The 23,038-nt window shown below is 35.1% G+C and overlaps 4 protein-coding genes across 10 annotated transcripts; 1 reads left to right on the forward strand and 3 right to left on the reverse strand.

Moving 5' to 3' along the window:
• Window positions 1–81: 81 nt before the first annotated feature.
• On the forward strand, window positions 82–1,289 carry LOC107425243 (LOB domain-containing protein 22). Its single transcript, XM_016035197.4, has one exon. It carries the CDS (start codon window positions 237–239, stop codon window positions 1,233–1,235), a length of 999 nt encoding a protein of 332 aa, XP_015890683.3. The 5' UTR covers window positions 82–236; the 3' UTR covers window positions 1,236–1,289.
• Window positions 1,290–1,950: 661 nt separating this feature from the next.
• LOC107425220 (putative pentatricopeptide repeat-containing protein At1g17630) lies at window positions 1,951–4,674 on the reverse strand. 2 transcript variants are annotated; one of them, XM_060813968.1, is made up of 2 exons: window positions 2,862–4,674; window positions 1,951–2,786 (listed from the first exon to the last, which is right to left on the reverse strand). In XM_060813968.1, exons 1-2 carry the CDS (start codon window positions 4,387–4,389, stop codon window positions 2,188–2,190), a joined length of 2,127 nt encoding a protein of 708 aa, XP_060669951.1. In that variant the 5' UTR covers window positions 4,390–4,674; the 3' UTR covers window positions 1,951–2,187. The 2 variants fall into 2 exon arrangements, with proteins under 2 accessions (XP_060669951.1, XP_048323583.2); XM_048467626.2 differs by having other exon boundaries at window positions 1,951–4,204; window positions 4,403–4,670.
• Window positions 4,675–8,255: 3,581 nt separating this feature from the next.
• On the reverse strand, window positions 8,256–14,347 carry LOC107425222 (chaperonin CPN60-like 2, mitochondrial). The gene is made up of 17 exons (XM_016035176.4): window positions 14,111–14,347; window positions 13,569–13,700; window positions 12,974–13,133; window positions 12,238–12,413; window positions 11,859–11,954; window positions 11,673–11,777; window positions 11,211–11,297; window positions 11,036–11,125; window positions 10,360–10,440; window positions 10,222–10,290; window positions 10,080–10,157; window positions 9,550–9,645; window positions 9,373–9,472; window positions 9,185–9,288; window positions 8,986–9,091; window positions 8,668–8,746; window positions 8,256–8,556 (listed from the first exon to the last, which is right to left on the reverse strand). The coding sequence occupies exons 1-17, from the start codon at window positions 14,168–14,170 to the stop codon at window positions 8,454–8,456; spliced, it is 1,722 nt and encodes a 573-aa protein (XP_015890662.3). The 5' UTR covers window positions 14,171–14,347; the 3' UTR covers window positions 8,256–8,453.
• Window positions 14,348–20,151: 5,804 nt separating this feature from the next.
• Window positions 20,152–22,590, reverse strand: LOC112492546 (uncharacterized). 6 transcript variants are annotated; one of them, XR_007238765.2, is made up of 6 exons: window positions 21,829–22,590; window positions 21,288–21,693; window positions 21,072–21,110; window positions 20,940–20,975; window positions 20,802–20,840; window positions 20,152–20,661 (listed from the first exon to the last, which is right to left on the reverse strand). XR_007238765.2 is itself a non-coding variant. In XM_048466840.2 (5 exons), exons 1-3 carry the CDS (start codon window positions 21,970–21,972, stop codon window positions 21,080–21,082), a joined length of 633 nt encoding a protein of 210 aa, XP_048322797.2. In that variant the 5' UTR covers window positions 21,973–22,590; the 3' UTR covers window positions 20,152–20,661; window positions 20,802–20,975; window positions 21,072–21,079. The 6 variants fall into 6 exon arrangements, 3 of the variants coding, with proteins under 3 accessions (XP_048322797.2, XP_048322804.2, XP_060669601.1); XR_009635255.1 differs by having other exon boundaries at window positions 20,772–20,840; XR_009635253.1 differs by having other exon boundaries at window positions 20,802–20,975.
• Between the last annotated feature and the right edge of the window lie 448 nt (window positions 22,591–23,038).

The following is a 23,038-nucleotide window of genomic DNA, read 5'->3' on the forward strand; positions in this document are numbered from 1 at the left end:
GATACACCCACAAATATAAGTAGTATATATACATAAACCTTTGTATAACTCTAATCTTTCTGTCACCACAACGGAAAAAAAAAAAAGAACAAACAAGCAAACAAACAAGGGTATGCCATTTTTAGTTCCTTAAGACAACCCCATTGGATAAATTTCGAACAAAACCTATCATCCATAACCCAAATTTATCAATTGACAATCGAAGCTGTTAAGGTTTGAAAAGTTTGTTATAACATATGTCTGCCTCACCCCTGTTTTCTCTCCATCTCCTATTCATTGTTACTAAGTTTTGTTTGCAACAGAGGAAAATAAGGGAGAAAAAAACCCTCAGAAAAAAAAGCATCAATCAAGGAAAAAAAGAAAAAAAACTGCACTACCATCCCCGCCGGAAACGCAGTCGATATCTCACCCCCTCCCAAAAACCAAACAAAAAGCTCGCTCTAACTCAGCCAGCCATGACCACCAGCAATATTCCAACCAAAGGTAACGGCAACACCCAGGCTTGCGCTGCATGTAAATACCAACGTAGGAAATGCGCTCCTGACTGCATTCTCGCCCCTTATTTCCCTCATGATCGCCAACGTCAGTTCCTCAATGCTCATAAATTGTTTGGTGTTAGCAACATCACCAAGATCATCAAGAAGCTCGATCAACCCGACAAGGACAAAGCCATGCATACCATCATTTTCCAATCTGATGTACGAGCTAATGACCCTGTTGGTGGCTGTTACCGGATTATAAGAGAATACCAGAGACAGATTGAGTATTACAAGGCCGAGTTAGACATTGTTCTTCACCAGCTTGCTATTTGTAGAGCACAAGCACATCATCATGTCCAGGTTCCTGAGGCTGCCGCTGTGGCAGGGGAGCCGAATATGAATTGCGAAATGGTTAATGTTGTTGACCCTTTGAGTTTGTATAACAATCCTATGGCTATGGCTATGCAACCCCATTATCAGTGTCAGCTTCAACCGCAGCAGGAATCATATGTTAATGTTGTTCATGATCAGGGAAACCATGGTTTGCAAGAAGATGTTAGTTCGTGGGTTATGCAGGATGATTCTTTGCATTCTTTGCACACGAAGCAGGATATTAATGGGGATGATCATGATTGTGATGAAGATATCAAGCCTCTGTTTGAAGTAGCATGTGAAAGGAATGAAAACAAGTTCGACACTCCAGATATCGTTGAACACCGGTTTGTACCTTCTCCACAATTACTTACATCGTCGTAGTCATAGTTGTTTAGGCTTAGATATGAGAAAAATAAATATTGGTTTTGGAAGAGATATGGTGTTTGTTTTCGATGATTCTTTTATCTGTGTCCTCCAGCTGATATTGTTCTACAAAAAGTATTCATTCTGTAGTCAATAAATGAAGACCCTCCTCCTCTCGATGATAATATTTTTTGAAGTTTGGAATTTTGTGATGGTTCCTGTTACACGTGTTATTGCTTAAACTTATGGTTCTGAGAGATGGGGTCGATGATGTTTATGGAAAATGAAGCTTTTGGATTTTCTAATATTAGATATACAGTTTCATCCATCTTCACCCTTTTTTTTTTTTCTTTTTTTCTTTTTTTCTCTCTCTTTCATGTTTGAGTTTTTTCCATCAAAGAACTACATGCGAGTATTAGCTTCTCAATTGATTGCTCTTATTTAACATGGAACATGCATCATTGCTTTCAAAGAATGGAGTGGTGAACAAATATGGTACGATCATGTTCATGTAATCAGGTTCCATGTCTAAGGAGATCAACATGGAGTTTCAGATATATGTTTTTGCTTTCCAAATTCTGATCCGCTTAATCATGTTCAATGTTACTTATCAACAATTTCAACGATGGAAAATATTGCCCTTTTCACAGTGCTTTAATAAGTATCATCTTCTATATTAGCAAGGAAATATGAAGAATGTACATAATATTAAACAAAATAAAAATAGAAAAAATGAGCACAAAAAAGAAAAGATAATTTATATTCATTGACTATGCAAAGTGGGGAAGAGAGTGATCTTCCCTGCCAAATAACAGTAATGGATCGGTGGAAAAATCAGTGTGGTCTTTGTAAGAGTAACACAAACAACAGATCAATTTGACATCTTTGAGAAGAATTTGGTATCAGTGAAACCTCCTTCTTCAGAACTCTGTTAGACACAATGATGAGAATACTAGCGTTCCTAGCCTCGTCATTGTGCCTCAACCAACATGCTCATTTCTCCATCATTAACATTCTGTTCAAGGCTGCTATCACCATCGGGTATATAGTCCTCACTCTCCATTTGAAGTGCCAATTCCTGAAGTATTCTATAGACCAACTCCAAACCTGCTTGCACAGGGCTCCCTGATGAGAACATATAAACCTTCTTCTTCACCTCAATCCAACTCTGACCTGGAATTTTCTTTAAACCCTTGGTCTTTGCTGAGATCCTCACCCTAGCAGATTCCTCCCATCTCCCACTTGCAGCATAAATATTTGACAGCAGCATGTAGCTTCCAGTCATTTCTGAGTTCAAATGTGAAATTTGTGCGGCAGTTTCCTCAGCAATAGAAGTATTTTTATGCATCCTACAAGAGTTCAAGAGAGCACTCCAAATGCAGGCATTGGGTTTCATCGGCATGTTTTTAACAATGTTGCTTGCTTCTTGCAGTAACCCAGCACGACCAAGAAGATCAACCATGCATGCATAGTGCTCCATTTGAGGTTCAATTCCATAATCTCTATTCATCTTATCAAAAAGATTTCGACCCTCGGTGATTAGCCCAGCGTGACTGCATGCAGAAAGAACTGCAATGAAGGTGACATTGTCAGGCTTGAATCCAGAATTAATCATCTCATAAAAAATCCTTAAAGCGTTCTCACCATGTCCATGCATCCCATACCCTGTAATCATAGAGTTCCATGAGATTAAATCCTTGCCATCAATGGCCTCAAATACTAGATGCCCTTCCTTGAAACTTCCACACTTTGTGTACATATTAATTAGACCATTTCCTACCAAAATATTACCATCCATCATTGCTCTAAGAACATGACCATGGATTTCCCTACCAAGATTCAGTGCAGCTAACTCAGCACACACAGATAAAACACTAGAGATAGTCACACTATTGGCCATCACTCCTGTAAGCTGCATTCGCCGAAAGAGTTTCAAAGACTCTTCCTCTCCGCCATTAGAGGCAAAACCACCAATAACAGCACTCCAACTTATGACATTAGGTGTCATCACTGGATAACCATCTGATTTCTCCAGCTGAGTGAACAATTCAAAAGCCTCATCGCATTGTCCAGATTCAGCATATGATGATATCAATGCATTCCAACCCACTAAATTTTTTGTTTCCATCTCCAAAAACAATTTGTGTGCATCCTCTACTTCCCGACATTTCCCATACATGCATATTAGTGCATTTTTTGCAAACAAGTAGGCTTCAAAACCTCCCTTCATAACATATCCATGAATCATCTTACCCTTGTTAGGTGCAACCAAATAGCCACACACAGATAACACCACAGCAAGTGCCTCAGCAGTTGTACCAACTCCTCTCGACCTCATCATTCCAAAAAACTCCATGACTTCTTCATGCTTCCCACATCGAGCATGACTCGACAACAGTGATGTCCAAGTCACAGAGTTAGGCTCAAACCTTTCCAATCCCATCCGTTGAAATATCTTCCTGGCACCTTCACAATCATAGTTAAAAGCATAAGCCGAGACCATTGTATTCCACGAAACATAGCTTCTCACAGCCATCCTATCAAACAATTTACACGCAACCTTCATTTGCCCAAGCTTCCCATACATTCCAAGAAGCTCATTCACCACATGAAGATGATTTTGAAAACCCATTCGTAAAACATGACAATGAACAATCTTGCATAAATTAAGATCACCCAAAAGTGCGCAGGCCCTAACAATCAAAGGAAAAGTAAAACCATCAGCCCAAACTCCAAGTTTCCGCATTTTATCATACAGTTCAAGTGCTTCTTTATAAAACCCATGAGAGACATTAGCTCTCACAATTGCATTCCACAGAAGCAGGTTTCCGATACCCTCAAGTGGGTAGATGTCAAAAACTTTCTGGGCATCCATAACAAGCCCAAAACGGGAATAAACGGAGAGAAGCCGAGCGGCCAAGAATGCCGACCTGTAGAGACCGGTGATAAGAATGTGGGTATGAATTTGTTTGCAATGTTGGGTTCCACTGCAGTGTAGAAGAAGGCGGTCAAAAGAATCAACAACAACTTCATTGTCGGTGGCATAAGTTATATGACTATGAATATAACGTGATTTGAAAAATGAATGTCGGCCGAGAACTGATCGGAAACAGAAAAAATTCCGACTTAAAGCTGAAGAAGATAGATGTGAGATGTTGAGAAATTGAAGCATGAAGCATAAGTACCAGAAAATTAAAGCCTTTATCTTCTGTCATCAACAAAGAATTGGCCTTTGGGCGTGTAGATTTGGCTCCACGGCTCTACCCAAAGGAATATAGTCGTTTAATATGTAACAGTTTTGCAATGCTACGTCCACAGATCAAAACCTCTACGAGTTACTTCTTTATTTATTTGTTTATTTTCCTTTTTCTAATTCTTTTTAATCTTTATCTTTCTCAAACATGTCCATGACTTTCTTAAAAGTAGAAAAAAATAAAAATATTAAAAAATAATTATAATCGGAAAGATTATAGATCCTAGACATGTACCCTCTCCGTTTTAGAGTAGAAATGATTATAATCGGATAACCAATATATTTTATATATATATATATATATATAACATCTCTTCTCTAATAATATATATAAATATTATTATTATTTATATTATACTTATGAAAACATAGATTTATTTATTATTCTTTTTAATTTTTATAGACCAATTCAACTCATTCGTGTAAATTTGTGTTAACTAAATGAGTCGTGAGTTGTTTTGATTGAAATAAAATATTAAAAATAAAATAAAAAATTACATGTAAAAATAAACGCTATCCACAGAATTAAAAAAGAAAAAAAAAAGAAAAAAGAAAAAAGAAGAAGAGTATTATACAACTATATAATAGCAATATAGAATTTGTAAAGCTTGTGATGCCTTATATGGAAAAAGAGGGTAATATATTAATGTATTTGGATTTGTATTTAAATGATTTGACTGATACTGGTTTGTAGGGTATGTAGTGTTTTTTTTTTTTTGGTAGATTGTGTTCAACTTTTTAATATGAATGTTGCAGGTGTTTCTTTTGGTTCTATCTTAGTGGAGACCTCTTTCACCTGTGTGTTGATAAATTAATGAAGAAGAAAATTGGTTTTCATACATATTTAACATTCGTACCAAACAGGTTGACCTGTTTAACTCATTTAGCATTTTACAAACATAGAGCAATCCAAATACTTCTTCTTCAATCACTTCAACTAACTTTATTGTGGACAACATTGAACTTCCAACTTCAAGACGAGGATGATCAGGAGATTGACCATGGTTTCTACGACATTGAACTTCAACCTTAAGAAATCGTCACTGCTGATGATGACAGTGGAGAGGATCTACATTCTGGTATAGTTTCTTCATTTCTTTTTCTTTTCCTAAAACACTTCAATCTCAAAAACCGATTTATTGGGAGGCATTAGAGACATCAGAGTTGACGACCCCCAACAGTGGAGAGGTAGTAACACAAACTTTGGAGCTGAGTTTTTGAGACCAAAATCATAAACAAATGCTTTGAGCATCATATACACACACACATATTGATATATGTGGAGCATCTAATGTATCAAATACGGTCCGATGTATTCTCCAGCTTTATCAAACCAAAATATATTCAGCAGTACAAATGAAACATCTTACAAAAATATATGAATAAAGTTATTTAAAATGCTTATTTTTGTTACTTTACCAGAGAGTGAGAGATTCAATGCGTTATGTGAAATTATAAGGGAATTAAAGGAATGTTTTTGGACAACATAATTGGCTGGTCGTTCTCAATCCAGGCTATAAAGCCGTTAATTTATAAATATATATGCACACATTTTAGGGCAAATTGTTTGGGATGAATTTTTTTTTTTTTTTTTTTTTTAATATCACTCTAACACTCTAATTTGTTATTTTTTTTATATTACATTTTTATTGTGAAAAAATATCAGTACAGCCCTTTTATATATATATATATATATATTTTTAATATAACATCATTTTTTAAAACTGTTATTAGTAGAGTTATAATTTTATCTATCTACCCTTCTTTTGACTGGTTTTTTCATTTTTCATTTTTTTTTTCAATTTCTAAAACTGAAAAAAAAAAAGAAGAGAAAAGAAGCCAAACACACACACAAACATATATACATGCTTCTTTTAAAATTGCTAAATATTTAAAATATTGGTGCTAAAATCCTCCTTCTCAATTTATTTTTTAAAAAAAAATAACAAGCTATATATAATAACTATAATTATTTCAAATACAACTTTAAAATTAGACTTATCAACATTTAATATATATGAAAATATTTCTTTTTTCATAAAAAAAAGTTAATATGAGTTTGATTATATTATTTTCATTATTTTTTATTTTAAAAATGAATAAAAAAATTTAATTAAATAAAGGGTAAATGGATCAAATTCTAACTTTATTATTAAGAGTTTGAAAAAAATGGTATTATGTTAACAAGAAAGTGAAATATAAAGGGATTATATTGATATTTAACATAATAATATTTTAATATCGAAAAAATAGCAAAATAAAAGGATGTTAGTGGTATTTAGTCTTTTTCTTTATTTGGTGAAGAGGGATTAGTTCCATTTGATTTTTAACATGTGTCTAGGGCGTTGTTATTGCAACGGTACAAAAATATGCTTCCACGGGATTTTAATTTTGCATTTTCTGCAATTCTTCATTTGTCCTTAACGAAATTTTCTGTTCCCTTTTTTTTTTTTTTTTTCAGTTCAAATAAAAAATAGTAGTTTTTTTTTTTCTTTTTTCTATCCTGATTTCCTTATTATATTACAACAGATTAAGGTAGCATGTAAATCTTTATTAACTTGTAAAATTCTAAACTTCCAACTGTATAAGATATTACACTACGTTAAAAAAAAAAAAAAAATCCCGTTTGCTATAAAAAAAAAATTTAAAAAGAAAAGTGAAGAAATACATGCAAATTAGTTTAAAACATTCATTTATGATAAAAAAATAAAAATTTTAAAATTTACATATGTTAAAATTACTGTACAAATATTATTATTTTTAATCTTATCAAAAACTAAGAGAAAAAAATCATTAAAAATATATAATATTTACAATTTCAATAAAATTTGAGAGAAAGAAGTCATTACAAATGTAAAAAATAAATGAAAACTTCACAGATTTGAATAAGAACAAAGTTGAAATAGAGAAAGAAGATGCATTAAAATCCTGTGAAAAAAGATTTTTGCACCGTGGCAAGAAAGTTATCCATGTATTTAATTATTCAGTTTTTAACAATTTACATTATTTTTTTAACATCCCTTTTTGGAAGTACACTTTTTTTTTTCTTTTTGGAGTAAAGTTTGTTTTATTTATTTATTTGTTTATTTTTTTTTATTTTTTTTACCTTATCCAATTATTCGAATCCATACTCTTTTAATATAGATAGTATATTTAACCAACAGAACTAAACACTTCATCAAATAAAACAAAATTAATTAACTTATAAAATATTTATCTATTCGCAGGCTTTTTTGGAGCTACAATTTTGTGATCTTTTTTTGTTTTTGGTAATTGTACAATTTTGTGGTCCTTAATTAGCATGCCACTTGTCATAATATATATATATATATATATATAGATATAGATATACGTTTGCCGAAAATAAAGACTTTCATAGTAAAAAAAATGAATTCGCTATCTTTCGCAAAATTTTCCACCATTTCTATTGAGGATTTCCCTGAAAATGGTAAAGAGAATTTTTTGTATTATAAGTTATGAAGGCAGAACTATCTTTGTCTGAACTGTGTATAATTAAGGCCATACTCCATTACTTCTCGAGACCTAAAATTGCATAAAATATACAAACTCTATTTATATAAAGCCATGAACATGAAAATAGGTAGGAGAATATTAACACCATTTTAATACCACTAAAATTATTCTCCGATCCAAAATCCATAAATTAGCATATATCTTAAGCATTGTAAAATTTATTGTAGATATGACAAAATAATAGAAATAAATTGAAATTCTATCATTTTACATGAAAATTATTAAAAATAAAATAAAATAAAATCAAGTCCTTCTTTAAAAAGAATTACATTTTTAAATAATTAAAAGTATAATATATCTAATACAAAGTTAAAAGTATTATTTTTTTTTTATAAATGTTTTATAAATATAAAGTAAAAAAATAAAATTAAAACCGGGTATGGGCTCTTGGTTTTCTAGGGTAAGGAATGATACTGGGCTTCGAGTTAAATGTATTATACAATTACAACCTAGTAGTCCATATCATCCATATTTGGCATTCGACTGGGAAGTGTCTTCTCGCTTTGATCGTCCACTACAGTTGCTTCCGTAGTTGTTAATAGCAAGGACACACTGTATTACAACAAAACCACGTCTTTGGTGAGAACATAGAAACACCAGCAGAGCATTTCACAGTATTGCACTGTCTGTTTATCAAAAAAACAACAATAGATTGAACTTCACCTGGCAGCGTCTACCAAGGCTGTTCTCACAACCTTCAGTGGATCTACAATTCCGGCCTTCACCATGTCAACATATTCACCTATGTAACAGCAAAAACCACCATCTTTGTGAAAAATGATTGTTTTAAAAATACCCAAGATTGCAACTTAAAATCAAATCGGTTAAAAATAATCATCCAAGTTGTCAAATCTGTGGATGATGTGTGGGAAAGTTTTGGTACAATCCAACAAAACTGACATATAAATTGATCCATTAGAAGCAAATTCTTTTTTTTAGTATATTAACGAACAACCAGAGATAAGCTTATTAAGTGCAAACCTTTAGCAGCATCATGACCCAAATTCTCATCATCTTGTTCCAACAACTTGCCAATAACCAAAGCACCGTCGAAACCAGCATTTGTTGCTATCGTGAACGTAGGCGCCTACATATGTAAACCAATTCAGACTGTCAGAAAAATCACACCATAGACAAAAACTGCACGGTAACACATAATTTAATTCCCCTCGATCATAACCTTGAGGGCACTTTGGATAATTTGTATGCCTCTTTTCTGGTCTTCATTATCAGTGTGAAGTTTCTCCAAAGCTTTGGAAGCATAAAGGAGAGCAACACCACCACCTGATGAAAAAGAATTTGTACTTAAACTAGGAGGGATGTACAACGTATTTAACCCATAAAGAGGAGGGGAAATACAAAAATTACCTGGCACAATACCCTCTTCAACGGCTGCTCTTGTGGCATTTAGAGCATCAGTCACCCTATCTTTCCTTTCCCCAACCTCTGCCTCACTAGCTCCACCAACCTGTGAAATGTGAAAGCAAACATAAGAACAAATCAAATGAGGGCACATGATAGCAACTAGAAAGGAGGTAAAAATACCTTGAAAACAGCTACACCACTGGATAGCTTGGACAACCGTTCCTGTGCTTTTTCCTTGTCAAAAACGGCAGTACTCTTCTCCATTGCTGTTCTCAGCTGAAGATAAATACACTATTCAGTAACTCGTTATAAATAAAGCTTCATTTCTGCATGCCTTTCTCCGACATGTAAAGTTGAGCTAGTCTAAATCCAAAACTACTGGTATCCACCATTGTCTTTTTTTAGCATTGAGATACATAATACTTTTCTAATGAAAAATGGGTACAAGGTTTTTGCCACTCTTTAACAATTAGAAACTAATGGTTAGTCAGCAGTTAAAGTACAATTGGTTTTAGCATATAAAATGGTAATCCAATGCTCTTCACAAAGAATTCTCAATACTACTTGAGCAAGGATGAAATACATACAGATAGTTAATAGATCAAACAAAAGAGTTCACACATATACAGTTGATTAATCAACTAAACAATACATGACCAAAAAAAAAAGAAAATTAGAAGGAAAAGACTCCATAATTCACCAATACATACCTCCTCACATCTTTCTTCAATCAATTTTTTATCACCACCTCCATGTAGAATAATTGTGTCATCAAGAGAAACGGTCACCTGTTGTAATTAGAGTCAGTGTCTTCCAGAGAAATGCAAGTACACCGACCACCAAAATACACACCTTTTTTGCAGTACCAAGCATTTCAGGTTGGGCTTTATCAAGAGTTAAACCACGATCTTCACTAACAATCTGCACATTATATATTTATCAATACAAGCACATATGGCATACAATTTAGGACTTTGGAAAATGTGGTACCTCTCCCCCAGTGAGAATGGCAAGATCATCTAAATTTGCTTTTCTGTTTTCCCCAAAACCAGGAGCTTTGATGGCACAGACCTAACAAATGAAATACCTCTGGTCAAAATATAGCATCCTGACACCAAATGAGCATCACCATTTAGTATGAAGGAGTACACATGCCTAGGCCACGTTCTAGATTTTATAGCTACCAATGATGTCTAGTTAGATATCCATGGTTATGCCTGGATGCTTATTACAAAACAAGTCGTGGTTCACATCCATTCATATATACCAGTAATTACGACTCTTTGGAAACTGAAAAGATTTAAAATAAAAATGTTTCTTTCCGTTAAGTAGTTGAGTCAAGAAACCAACATGTTTCTGGATCACTAAACAACTCTTTTACGTCTAAGGGTTTTTATACCCCAAGAATTTACATTAGAACATCTTCTGAGAAATAAAAAATACATATATATCTACTTATGCATCAATAAACAGAAACTTTCACACATATAAAGCATTATAAATTGAAAATGAAAATTTTGTGGAATTAACATATGCATCTGTTAATTAATTGATATCTAAATTTTACGTAACCAATTTATGTTATCAAAATTGATAAACATATGTATACAGCTTATACAAATCAATGTAATCAACCTCATACAGTAAGTTCAAGCAAAGCAATCACCTTAAGCCCAGCACGATGCTTGTTGAGTATAAGCATAGCTAGCGGATCACTTTCAACATCCTCGGCCACAACAAGAAGTGCTCTATTTGCCTGTTTAGCATTGGATGGCAAGAATAAGGTATGAGTTAACCCACCAAAGCACATACAAGATTATCCATTAAGAAAGGCTCCTTACCTTTACTGCTAGTTCTAGTATTCTCACAAGTGAATTCATGTCCGAAATTTTCTTTTCATGAATGAGAATGAGAGGGTTTTCCAGTTCCTGCCATCGGAGATTTTATAAACTTTTATACTAAAATACTAAGTAAATAAAAAATTGTAACGCACGATGAATAGAAAATAAAAGTGGTTAAATAAAAAGCACTTGATAGGTGAAACAGAAAAACAGTGCCATTGAACTATGGACAAAAAGATCAATTTAATGACATTTCTATAAGAAACAATTAAAGTCAGACAAGTTGAGACTTTTAGACTTTGTCTGCTCAGGTATTTGGAAAATAAAAGATTAAAATGAAATTCTAATACGCATGGACATAGAAACTGAGTAACCAAGACTTCATTAGCACATTCTACACTAAAGCAACTAATACACTAAGATATAGAAATTATTCATAAAACAACATAGATCTTAACTTACACATTTCTGCGTCTTCTGATCTGTAATAAAGTAAGGAGAAATATAACCTCTGCCGAGCTTCATTCCTTCCACCACTTCCAGTTCGTTATCTAAAGTGCTTCCATCCTGAAATTATGCAAATCACATAAGCTATATCAACATTTTCTGAGTGAATGGTGTACAAATCCAGGGAAAAAAGATGCTTACAGCAACGGTAATGACTCCTTCTTTCCCGACTTTCTCCATTGCCCTTGCGATCAATTCTCCAATCTCACGTTCCCCATTAGCAGAAATTGTGGCTACCTATACAATATATCAAACAAAAATCTTAAATCACCAAGAGGCTTTATGGTTCAAGAGCAAATTCATTTCCAAAGGAAGATATGGATTCTAGACAAGGAAACGGGGCTCTATAACTTGTTCCAGTAACTTGGAATTAAATGAGATTTCTATCAATTTTCATCTTCTGTATCAGAATAATTAGTGATTTATGTAAAATTCTGACCTGAAGAATAAAAATCCATAGTTTCTAATAGAAGCCCCATCTTCCTGGTAAAATATTTTCTTCAATAAGAAAAGCAGTCACCTGGGTAATCTCATCTGGTGTGCTTATCATTAGTGCTCTGCTTTTCAGATCTGTAATAACAGCATCAACTGCTATATTGATACCACTGCGTAAATCCATCACATTTACACCAGCAGCTATTGACTTGCAACCTTCTGTGAGTATCGCGTGTGTAAGAACAGTTGCACAAGTTGTACCTGCAATGAAATATCAACATATCTCAGCAAGGCACAGGAATTTTTAATATAAAGGTCTCCCAATATCGCCTGTCCTTCAACTCTCATTTTCTAGACAGGCACATCAAGGCTTTGAGATTTAAAATAATACTACTCGAATGGATACAATAAAATCACTACTAATTTGTACTTTGCGCATGAAGTGCTATATAAATAGATGCAACACGTTGATTTTAGGCATATCTTGAACATATTGAATATACAGGTGTATATCAGAGACATTATGGCAGCCATTCCATGTCAATTATGACTAGAAAAAAGTTAGGAAGTAAGCTAAGGCCTACTCAAACAATCTGATCACCAATAAGTAAATAACAAATAAGGCATAACGAATCGAGTATGATAAAGCTCAGTGCCTTTGCTGTCCAAGAAAAATTCACAGTACAAGATCAATTTTTAACATTTTTTTTTTTTCAGTTGCATTTCTATAAATTATAAATTTGTTTAACTGGAAAGACATAGATCTCAAATCTTAGGATAGAGTATATCAGAAGATATAAAGGTAGGAAACAAGTAATTACCATCCCCTGCAACAGTATTTGTAGCTTTAGCAACCTGCTTTACAAGATCTGCACCTACATTTTTAGATTTTTCGCTGAATTTGATACTTTTGGCAACAGTTACGCCATCCTTTGTGACCTTGGGAGCCTTACGAGGTTGCTCAATAATCACATGGCGACCCTGAGTCAGGCAGCCAGAATGGTATGGAATAAGAAGGGAAAGAAAAAGAAGAAGAAGACAATAGAAAGAAAGGAAGAAAGAGGGGGATAAAAATACTTGATTAATTTTCTTTTCTCCGAAACCAAAGTGACAGTTTGAAATTGATTGAATTTTTTTTTTTCATATTTTCTTTCATTTCTATTCTGAGAAAAACAAAATAACATTTGGGACAGAGGAAGTATAGATGACTTCAACCCTGACTTATTCTAGATTTATAAGGTTATTCTCCCCCTAGTCCCAGTCCCACCATTTTTTCTTTATAATTTATCTTGTATATGCACAAGATACTCATACCATCAATATAAAAATAAAATATAGGAAATTCATCACAAACTGCAATTACTCAAAAAATTAATAAAAACAAGCAGAAGTAAATTGAAGAATAAATTTGAATACCTTGGGTCCCATTGTGACTTTTACAGCTTCGGCAACCTCAGAAACACCTTGCAGCATAGCTGCACGAGCTCCAACCCCAAACTTGATATCTTTGGCCACATAATTCCTATTGCATATAGCCCTACTATATATCTTTCCAATCCCAAATCACCAACAGAGAAAAAATAATAATAACAAATTAGCAATCATACTCATTAAAAACAATCCATTTGCAGGACCCCCCAAAAAAAAAAAAATATGGCAACTGACTCCAAACAAGTCTTGAATCCATCACAATTTGATTAAACATGATCCATCATCCACGTAAATTTAAAATTTTTAATTTTCCGGCTGGACCAAGCTTGGATACAACATTTCGATAAGCATTTACCGAAAAACAACACCGACATAGACCACAAAAACTAAAACATTTTTCACTCGGTAAATTCCCTAGAAACAAGTGAAGAAGAGATTTTTCTCTTGCACACATTGTTCATAGATCAAAAATTTTCTCAGCAACCCAAAAATAAATAAAAATAAATAAAAAGGAAAAGGGTGGTTACCAATTTCTTAGAAGCGGAGGAATTGATGGATGAAGCTAACCTTGAAGCTATTCTATACATGGCTTGCTTCCCCAGAAACTACTTCAAACACATACAAATTCACAAAATGGAAAATGGTTTTCTTTCTGCTTCTGCTGCTTCTTCTTCCGCTTCTGGGTTTACAGAGCACGAATAGTAGGATTTTGGTAGGGTTTAGGCTTCCAGTCTCGGACACTGTCACACTGCTGTTGGGTTTGGGCCACCCTTCTGAAGAATGTAATTGCAATAGTGAAATTTGGGCCGGGCCTCTTCACGTCTTGTGGATCCTATAACATTTTCACGGCCCAGAAAAAATTAATTAATTAAAAATTCTTTTAATACAATCCCAATAATTAACATGTTTTTACTTTTGTTCACAAAAGTAAATTTTTAGTAAATATGGTCTGGAAACAATAGTCACCCCAAGTACACGTCCAAGTAATCGAATCTTGTAAATATTCTGTCTTTTGTCAGCTGCTGTCCTAAATTTGGAAATAAGGTTTTTAATTCCATCTAAAACGTATACAATTTATGGAGTTTAAAAACCGCAATTAATATTTTATTTTGCTTCTGGGACGAAAAGAAATTCGGAAAAATTGTTGCTGATTCAAAAACTGACTGACACAAATCATGTATCTCTCCTGGTTATGTAGGCAGCAAACAATTGTGAAAGCAAAGGTTGCTTTGAAGAATGAAAAAAAAAAAAAAAAAAAAGGGTTCAGATATTCACTCCCTTGCTCTGCTTAAAAACAATTAAAGTTGGATTAATTTAGCAAAATAAATAAATAAATAAAAACAGGAGCTAAATCATCGATCTGATTAAGTAATTCATGGTGGTCGAATCAAAGGATCACCTTTAACAAATGGAAAAAGTAGGTAAATTTGATTTTAATCATTGGTTTTTAAAGTTTTTTGGGTTTAACGTTGAAAACATTGAGACTTCGGTACAGTAGTATGCCCTGGGGAAAAGGTGATCAGTAAGCATTTCATGTGAGTTGCTAAACAAAACACCGATAAAGCTCCAATCCCTCGTCTTTCTCTTTCTTTATCGCTCCCATAAAAAAAAAAAAAAAAAAAAAAAATTAAATGTTATATAAAAAGTAAGAAGCAAGGGAGCTTTGGAGCTTTGAATATACAAATATATACCATATTCGTTATACTATAAAGCGGGGATATACATATATATACAGGGAGATTAGGATAGGGACGAACCGCACAGAAGCTATGCGGTTAAAAAATATGATAAAAATAGCATCTGCTGGATGTGCACATCCGGTGGAAACAGTCCAGATTGAAGCTAGTACTCACGTGTGAAATTTTGCCCCCCTTCTCATTAGCACCTTTACCTTTCTCTTCTCTTCTCCTCTTCACCTATGCTTCCACACTTCCACCTAGCAACGTTAAGCCATTGAAACCAATAAGTACAACATTTACTTCAAGCGGAACCTGGAAGGAACCTTCACATACATTGAAAACCCACATACAAATTTTTCAGCTTCAATCTAAACCCGTAGAACTTTTTTTTTTCTTTTTAATTGGAATCAACTTAATCTCATTAATTCACTTGAATTTCCCCAAAAGTCGAACTTCATTCTTCAACATGTTTAATTTTTTTTTTTTTAATCTCCTCTACTTACTAGAATTCTTCGATTGCCAAGCAAAGCTAAACTAAAGCGAAAATTCAGTACATAAAAAAAAAATTAAAAAAATCAAAAGGAAATTTACCTCAACACAAGAATGGAGTAGCAAAAGATGAACTTCGGATCAGACGCTGTCTCAGAGGTCGTGGAAGGCACTATGATGCCATTGAAGGTGTCCCGGATCTCTCTTGAAAGCATGACGGGCCGACTCCTCAAATATATTCTTAACAAAAGAAACGAGCTTGGAATCGATTTCGCAGCCATAGCCATAGCCATAGCTTGGCTTATGCCAAAATTGAGCTTTTCAATTCCAAAAGCTCCCCGAATCAGGAAATTGAATTCAAAGAGTATAAATAAATTCCGTATTTCTGTCTCTCTATGTATGAAGAAGAAGTTTAGAAGGGTTAGAGCTTGGAGAAATGGAAATGGCAAGGTTGTGAGGACTGAACGCCCTCACTCCTCAGAGTCCACGGGGAATTCAATTGCCGATTCTCTCTCTGCCCTCTTGGTCCAAGCTGGTGCAAGTAGTGCAATTTGGATTTTTGGCAAAGCTATTTTGGAAATTTGGCAAACTTGGTGCGAGCTGGGTGCAAACGGGAATCCAGCTTGCTCACGAGCGGGAAGGGGAGAAGGAGAGCAAAATTTCACATGTGAGCGTCAGCTTCAATGTAACACCCCATCCCAAAACACACCGGAATCCGTGCCCGTTGACCGAGAGGGTCAAAAGTTGACTTTTTGTTCCAGTTAGAATTTCTAGTTGACCAGGGTACCGTGGCGAAGTGCATGATGCCTCGAGTTCGTAGACTAGTAGCACGTCGAAAACGGAGCTACGGTTTGAAAGTTATGGGCAAAACAAGTTGAGGTGCAAACAATTCAAAAGGTGCCGGGAGTTGACTTTTTCTTGTTGTGTAATTTTGTTTTGACTCTTGTATAGTTGTAAAGTACTCGTCGATACGAGTTCATAGACTAGCGGCACGCTTAAATCGGACATTTGGTTAAAAAGTTATGGACGTTTGAAGTTCGCCAGATACCGTAATATTTTATTATATTTGGCTTAAGTGTACAGTATCACCACGGTGGCTTTTATTTGACAAAAATCTCGGGGAAGAGAGAGAAAGAGAGAGAGGAGAGAGAGAGAGAGAGAGAGAGAGAGAGAGAGAGAAACTGACCGGCTGTCGGATTCCGACAAATTTTTCGGTCGATTCTCGTTACACGCGCTGGCCAGACAGAAGCCTCTCCCCATTTCCAGCCAAACCCCAAAATCTCACGGCCGTTGGTCGCCGGACGCCCCCGGATCGAGGCGGCAAAGTTCGGCGGCGATTTTTCCCTCCACTACTGGCCACTGCCGTTTGCCCTGTTTCCGGCCATTTTCAGGCCACACGCGCCAGCCACCCCTCACTGCCTCCTCAAGTCCGGCCTACCCACCAAATTTCACGGCCACCGGACCTCCGACGTGCCGGGATCAGAGCGTTTTCCGGTGAGGGGCCGAAAATCTTCAAACCCCGATTTCTCCGTCGTCCGGCCTCCGTTTGCCTCACCGCCGGTCCCGTTGCAATCCTCTCCCCTCGATCTACAAAACCACCAAAAATCTCAGCCAACGGCTACCGTACGCGCCGCCGCCGGCGACGGTTGCTGGTGACCGCGGCGGCTCGCCGGAAGTTACTGTTCTGGCGAGTACCCAGTTGCACCGCCGGTCTTTGTCCACTGAGTCCGACCTTCTGAATCCAAATCCGCCATCCTTTTCCGCCAATTCGTGACTGTTTGGGAGAATTGAGGAGTCGAATCCTGAAAGCTTTCCGACGAGATTCCGACCACCTCGGATCCGATCACCGGAAAGTAAGACCGAATCCGTGATCCTCATCACTCAAGCTTCGATTCGGTATATAACTCGTAACTTTTAGTTTTCGTTGTGTTCGCTCCCCGGGTACCCATTTGGGAATTATCTGAATAAAATATTAATATATTCGGTTGGTGTATTGTGGATGTTTTAGATGCACGCGCGAGTAGTGGAGTTGATCCTATGGAGGATCTTAGCTGATTTATGGGCTTAAGGTGAGTGACCCACCTTTAAAAATATTTTGGACAATTAATTATGTTTAATTGGTATTTAAATTATGCTCATGTGGTACAATTTAATAATGGTTTTATTGTGATTTAATTTATTTATTATGCATGAGCAAAGTATATTTCGGTAATAATCGTACATGGTTTTAAGTATTATTTTTGGGCATAATTGGTTTAAATATTTTATAAAAATATTTGTTTAAATTGGTGGTTTAATTTTATAATTATGCCCACGGTATTTTATTTGTTGAACATCGTATTACGAGAAAAATTATGGTTTATTTGTTATCGATGTTTTCGTACCTGTTTGTTAAATAAAAATATGTGGGATGGTAAGTGTGAAAATTTGTATATTTTCCACGGTAATTTTGGAAAACGGTACGGTTGGTTAATAATTATTTTAGACGCACTCATACAGTATTGGTGTTCTGGTGTATGTACACGTGGTTTAGCGCGCAAGTATTATGTGGTTTAGCGGGCAAGTATTATGTCTCCCGTGGCTGCCATTGGATCGTGGGCAGGCAAGTTTGATATTGGCCACAGCCGCCCCCCTCCTTGGCCGGGATGACGGTTTCATCAATGGTACTGTCGGGACACCGAAGTGCCGTTTGCAAGTTTCTCTCTTTAATCTCCCCGCCAGTCGGTGCTCAGGACGCTGGGTATCGGAGGGCATCACCGGTATATGGTGTGGTGCGTCAAGTGTAAATTTTCAGATAAAGTTTCAAATCCCAAAGGTGTTCAAAAAAAAATTATTTATTATAATTTATTACATTTTAATTATATATTGGGGTATTTATTTATTTATTGTTTACCAAATGGTTTGATCCCTTGGTTTTCGTGAAGTACGAATATTGGGTTTTGTGAAATTGTTTTAAAAAGGGAACATTTCCAACGGAGTGATTGGTGAGAGTTTTGAGGGAAATTATTATTTTCAACTATTATTATTATTTATTTATTAATTGTTGGTATTAATTTATTAATTGTTGGTATTAATTCAATTCCCTTATTTGTTATATTATTATTATTATTATTATCATTAAAAGTGTTCAGTAGCTAGGGTCACTCATTGAGATGATTAGCATATCACGTTTTTAAGTTCCATTCCCTTAGGTGCAAGGGGTGGTAGACGTTCTTCCGGGGCAAACCAGTTCTCCGCCGCTATCGTGTTTCGAAAAGTACTTTTGTACTCATTCCTTTCAGTTGTATTATTTCTTTCATCTTTGTTGTATTTCTGTTGAATAGCACTTCATAAAGCTCTGTATACTATTTGGACACTTATGTTTTATTTATGCACTAACTTACCGTTATTGTTGTGAAGTGCTGTAAATTTGTGGAATCAATTTGTAGTTTTGCGGGAGGAATAAGGGGGTGAGTATAGAAGTGTGTTTTCAGTGCAGGTAATTTTTGGTAAGTCCTACCCTTAGGGGAGGTGCTGCCGAATTTTCCGTTGGAAGGTTCGGTGGTATTTCCCTGGGATTAGGGCTTGTCTTGGGTTCCGGGGAGGAATTCTGGACGGGTCCTGACATTCAATCTGGACCGTTCTTGCCAAATGTGCGCATCCAACAGGTGCCATTTTTATCACATTTTTTATCCGTATGGCTTCTGTACGGTCGGTCCCTATCCTAGACCCCTTGTATATATATACATATACAAATAGAGAAAGTGAGAGGGTACAAAACAAAAGCATTGGATTCTCTAATAAAAAAGACTTGTGAAATGTGGGAATTAAGTTAACTTGGAAATTTAGATTTTGGTGTTTAATTTGCAACCAAAAAAGAAAAAAAAAAAAAAAGAGATGTTGTTTGATACCTAATTTGGGTGCAAGTGGGATTCAATCGCAAGGGAGAGAAGATTGAAGACTCATGTTTATCATCCTTGCTTATTTCATTTTCTCTTCTATTTTTAATTCTACCATTTATTTACTAGGAGAGAAAACTTCCACGATCTTTCTCTCTCTTTCTCTTTCTATATATATGTATATATAAAGGGTTAATTACACTGCACCCCCCTCTAATTTTTCTTAATTACAACTAAATACCTTCAGATTTATCAAAATTACATCCGTACCCATTTCCATAAAAATTCATCCATAAAAATGATTTCTATGTCTTATGTGGTAATTGAAATTACTGAAATACCTTTATATATTAATTAAATGGATTTTGATTTGTTTGAAAAGTAACTATCAATTTTCAATGTCACCCCCTGAAAGGTTTAAAACATAAATAGAGAGTGCAATGGGAATTTGATGAATGACATGCACACCCTCTGTTACATGGAAAATTGATGAATTATCAGTTCAATAGTTGTAATGGCATTTCATTAAATTTTCAGGTGTAACAAAATATATTTCAAAGCGTCATAAGAGCCATTGGCTATACAAAAAGTAACAGGGTTGCAATCCTATTAGACTAATATTTTGCACACATCTAAATGTGTGCTGTGTCTCAAAAAAAAAAAAAAAAAAAAAAAAACAGAGGTGACACAGCCCTCTGTGCTATGCACTATATGTACCCTAGCCTTCATGTACATTTGCTTGATGAAAGTCACCATGTACACCTATCAAAATATTCCTATAACTAACCTGTATTGAAGAAACAATTTGCATCATTTCAACCGCAAATTGCATTCCTCAATACATCCAAAAAGCATTTAAATGTACTAAAGCCCCCAATGTACATCCCGATATCAAATTCCATAACTATTTATCAAAATATTACTGAACTTGTTGCTGTGGACTTGCTGTAGTGGCTATGGTTGAGAAAACCAAAGGACTCGGGTCACATTGGGTTAGGATGATGAGCCTTGAGGTTGGGATGAAGAAGTTCCCTAATTAATTGGATAATAGACAAACAGTAAAAATGAATATAAACATGCATACAAGATAGTTCTTTAACAAAAAAAATGCAGACAATATAATTTCCAACATATAAAAATACCTGTATATTTTCCTGGGCAGCAATATATACCTATGAAGTTCCTTGGGCAACATCAACTCCAGCAGGTTCCTTTTATCAAACAAAGTAACAAAAATTAATACACAAAGCCAAGAAAATAATTTATTTATCATCTTGACCCAAAAAAAAAAAAAAAAAAAACCACACAACCTTTTCTTTTTTCTGGGCATCAACTGTTGGATGTTCCTAAGTAAAAAAAACACACACAATCAGTTTTTAAAAAATATCAAATCAAATTTTTAGTCATTTCCCAAAAATAAATTAAGAGAAGAGATATTATACCTAGGCATTTATGAGGCTTCCTTCACCTCTAGCAGTACCCTTAAATGAAGCAAAGGAAAGAAATTAATAATCTTTGGAAAAACACACCAAATTGAAAAAACACACCAAAATTTTCTTTTCATCAATAAAGAAAATGTAACTAATGTACAAAATAATGAAAAATATAACTTAAAAAAAAAAAAAAAACAAGTTATCTAAAAATAAGAAAATTCTTACCTCTGATTTTTTTTCTTCTTCTTTGCATGTAAAGGAACCTTTGGGCATGTCCTCTTGTTATGACCCATGGCTTTGCAAACCCCACACTTTAGAACATATGATCTTTTATGTGAGGCTGGCTCATCGGACTCCCTTCTCCTTGCAAGTTTGGGTCTGCCAGACTTCCTTTTGTTTGCAGAGGGATGGACTTTGTCACCTTCCATTTGTGGCCAGAATGATTCATTAGGTATTGGATGAATCTTCCCTATATAGGTCAACATATATGCTTCCTTTGACAAGCAACTGGAAACGTATGGAATAGGGCTGACTCCCAAGTGAGTGATACATGCTATGGCATGTTTGCAAGGAATTCCATATAGTTGCCATACTCCACAGTCATATGTGGCCTTGTTGAAATCCACCAAAACTGCCACAGGTTGCAAGAATAGATAAATAATTAGAAAATGAAAGAAAAATTTACATAATTTAAAAAAAAAATGTAATTAATACCTGTAACAGATTCATGCAAAACCTCAAACTCTGAATTTCCAGTATGAATAACCTGAATGTGCCTCCCTTCCCTTTGGAATTTGTTGACCTTAGCTTGAACTGATGGAGGAAGATCTGTCAGCCAGTCCTTAGGTTTTTGTTCCCTTTTGCTAAACTTTTTCATTACTTTTCTCCTCAAGCTTTCAACCAATTGCATAATCGGTTTGCTCCTAATACTATCAATCTGACTATTAAGCGATTCTGTAAGGTTGTTAGTTACATGATCCACTTTAACATCAGTCCCAAATGCATGCTTGCTCCAAGTATCCACTGGAATGTCCTTTAACCAAGTATATGCAACCTAATCAACCGCCTTGATACCCTCCATTACAATATTAAAATCTTTAATATTTGTTTACCTAGATACTGCTCAAAACAAGTTCCTGACCTTAACACCAGGAAAATGAGACTTGAAGTTGGCAAATATATGCCTTGCACAATATCGATTGAAGGCATTTGGGAAAACCTCATTAATTACCTTCAACAAACCCTTCTGTCTATCAGACATGAAACAAATCCTTCTTGTTTCATGGACTCCTATGTACTCACTTATCAAATTGAGAAACCAAATCCAACTGTCATAGTTTTTCCTTTCATACACAGAGAAAGCCAATGGGAAAATGTTGTTATTTGCATCCACACCTACTACAGTCAACAACACTCCACCAAATTGCCCTTTGAGATGGCAACCATCTACTCCAATAAATGGCCTACAGCCCTTTAAAAAGCCATCCTTTTATGCTAGAAAACTCAAAAAGAACCGTTGAAAAACAGGGTTCTCGGGTTCTTGCACAATAAAATATTTCCATAATCATGGAGCTTAAAGTAACTTGCTCCATGATCCCCACCTAACCTTTCTAATACCCTGTTTTTTACTCTATACAGCTTAGCATTTGAAACATGAACTCCAATCATCTCTCTAACTTCCTTTTTTAGGTCTTTAATTTTTATATCAGGATTGCATCTAACTTTATCCTTTATTTTTCTAGAAAGCCACTCACAATTGACCATGGGAATTCTTAGACAACGTTGTAAAAGAATGATTCTCCCGAAGTATTTTTATTTGGAATGTAATATTATCAGCCATGAAGGATGAATGAACTTTCCAACCACAGCCCGTAGCTGCACACTCACAAGTAACCCTATTCTTCTTATTTTTCACTCTATAAATATTAAACCCCTCACGTATGCTATACTCAGTAAGGATCTTTCTAAACTCAGCA

Source organism: Ziziphus jujuba, chromosome 1, assembly GCF_031755915.1.
Source record: "Ziziphus jujuba cultivar Dongzao chromosome 1, ASM3175591v1".
Lineage (NCBI taxonomy): Eukaryota > Viridiplantae > Streptophyta > Magnoliopsida > Rosales > Rhamnaceae > Ziziphus > Ziziphus jujuba.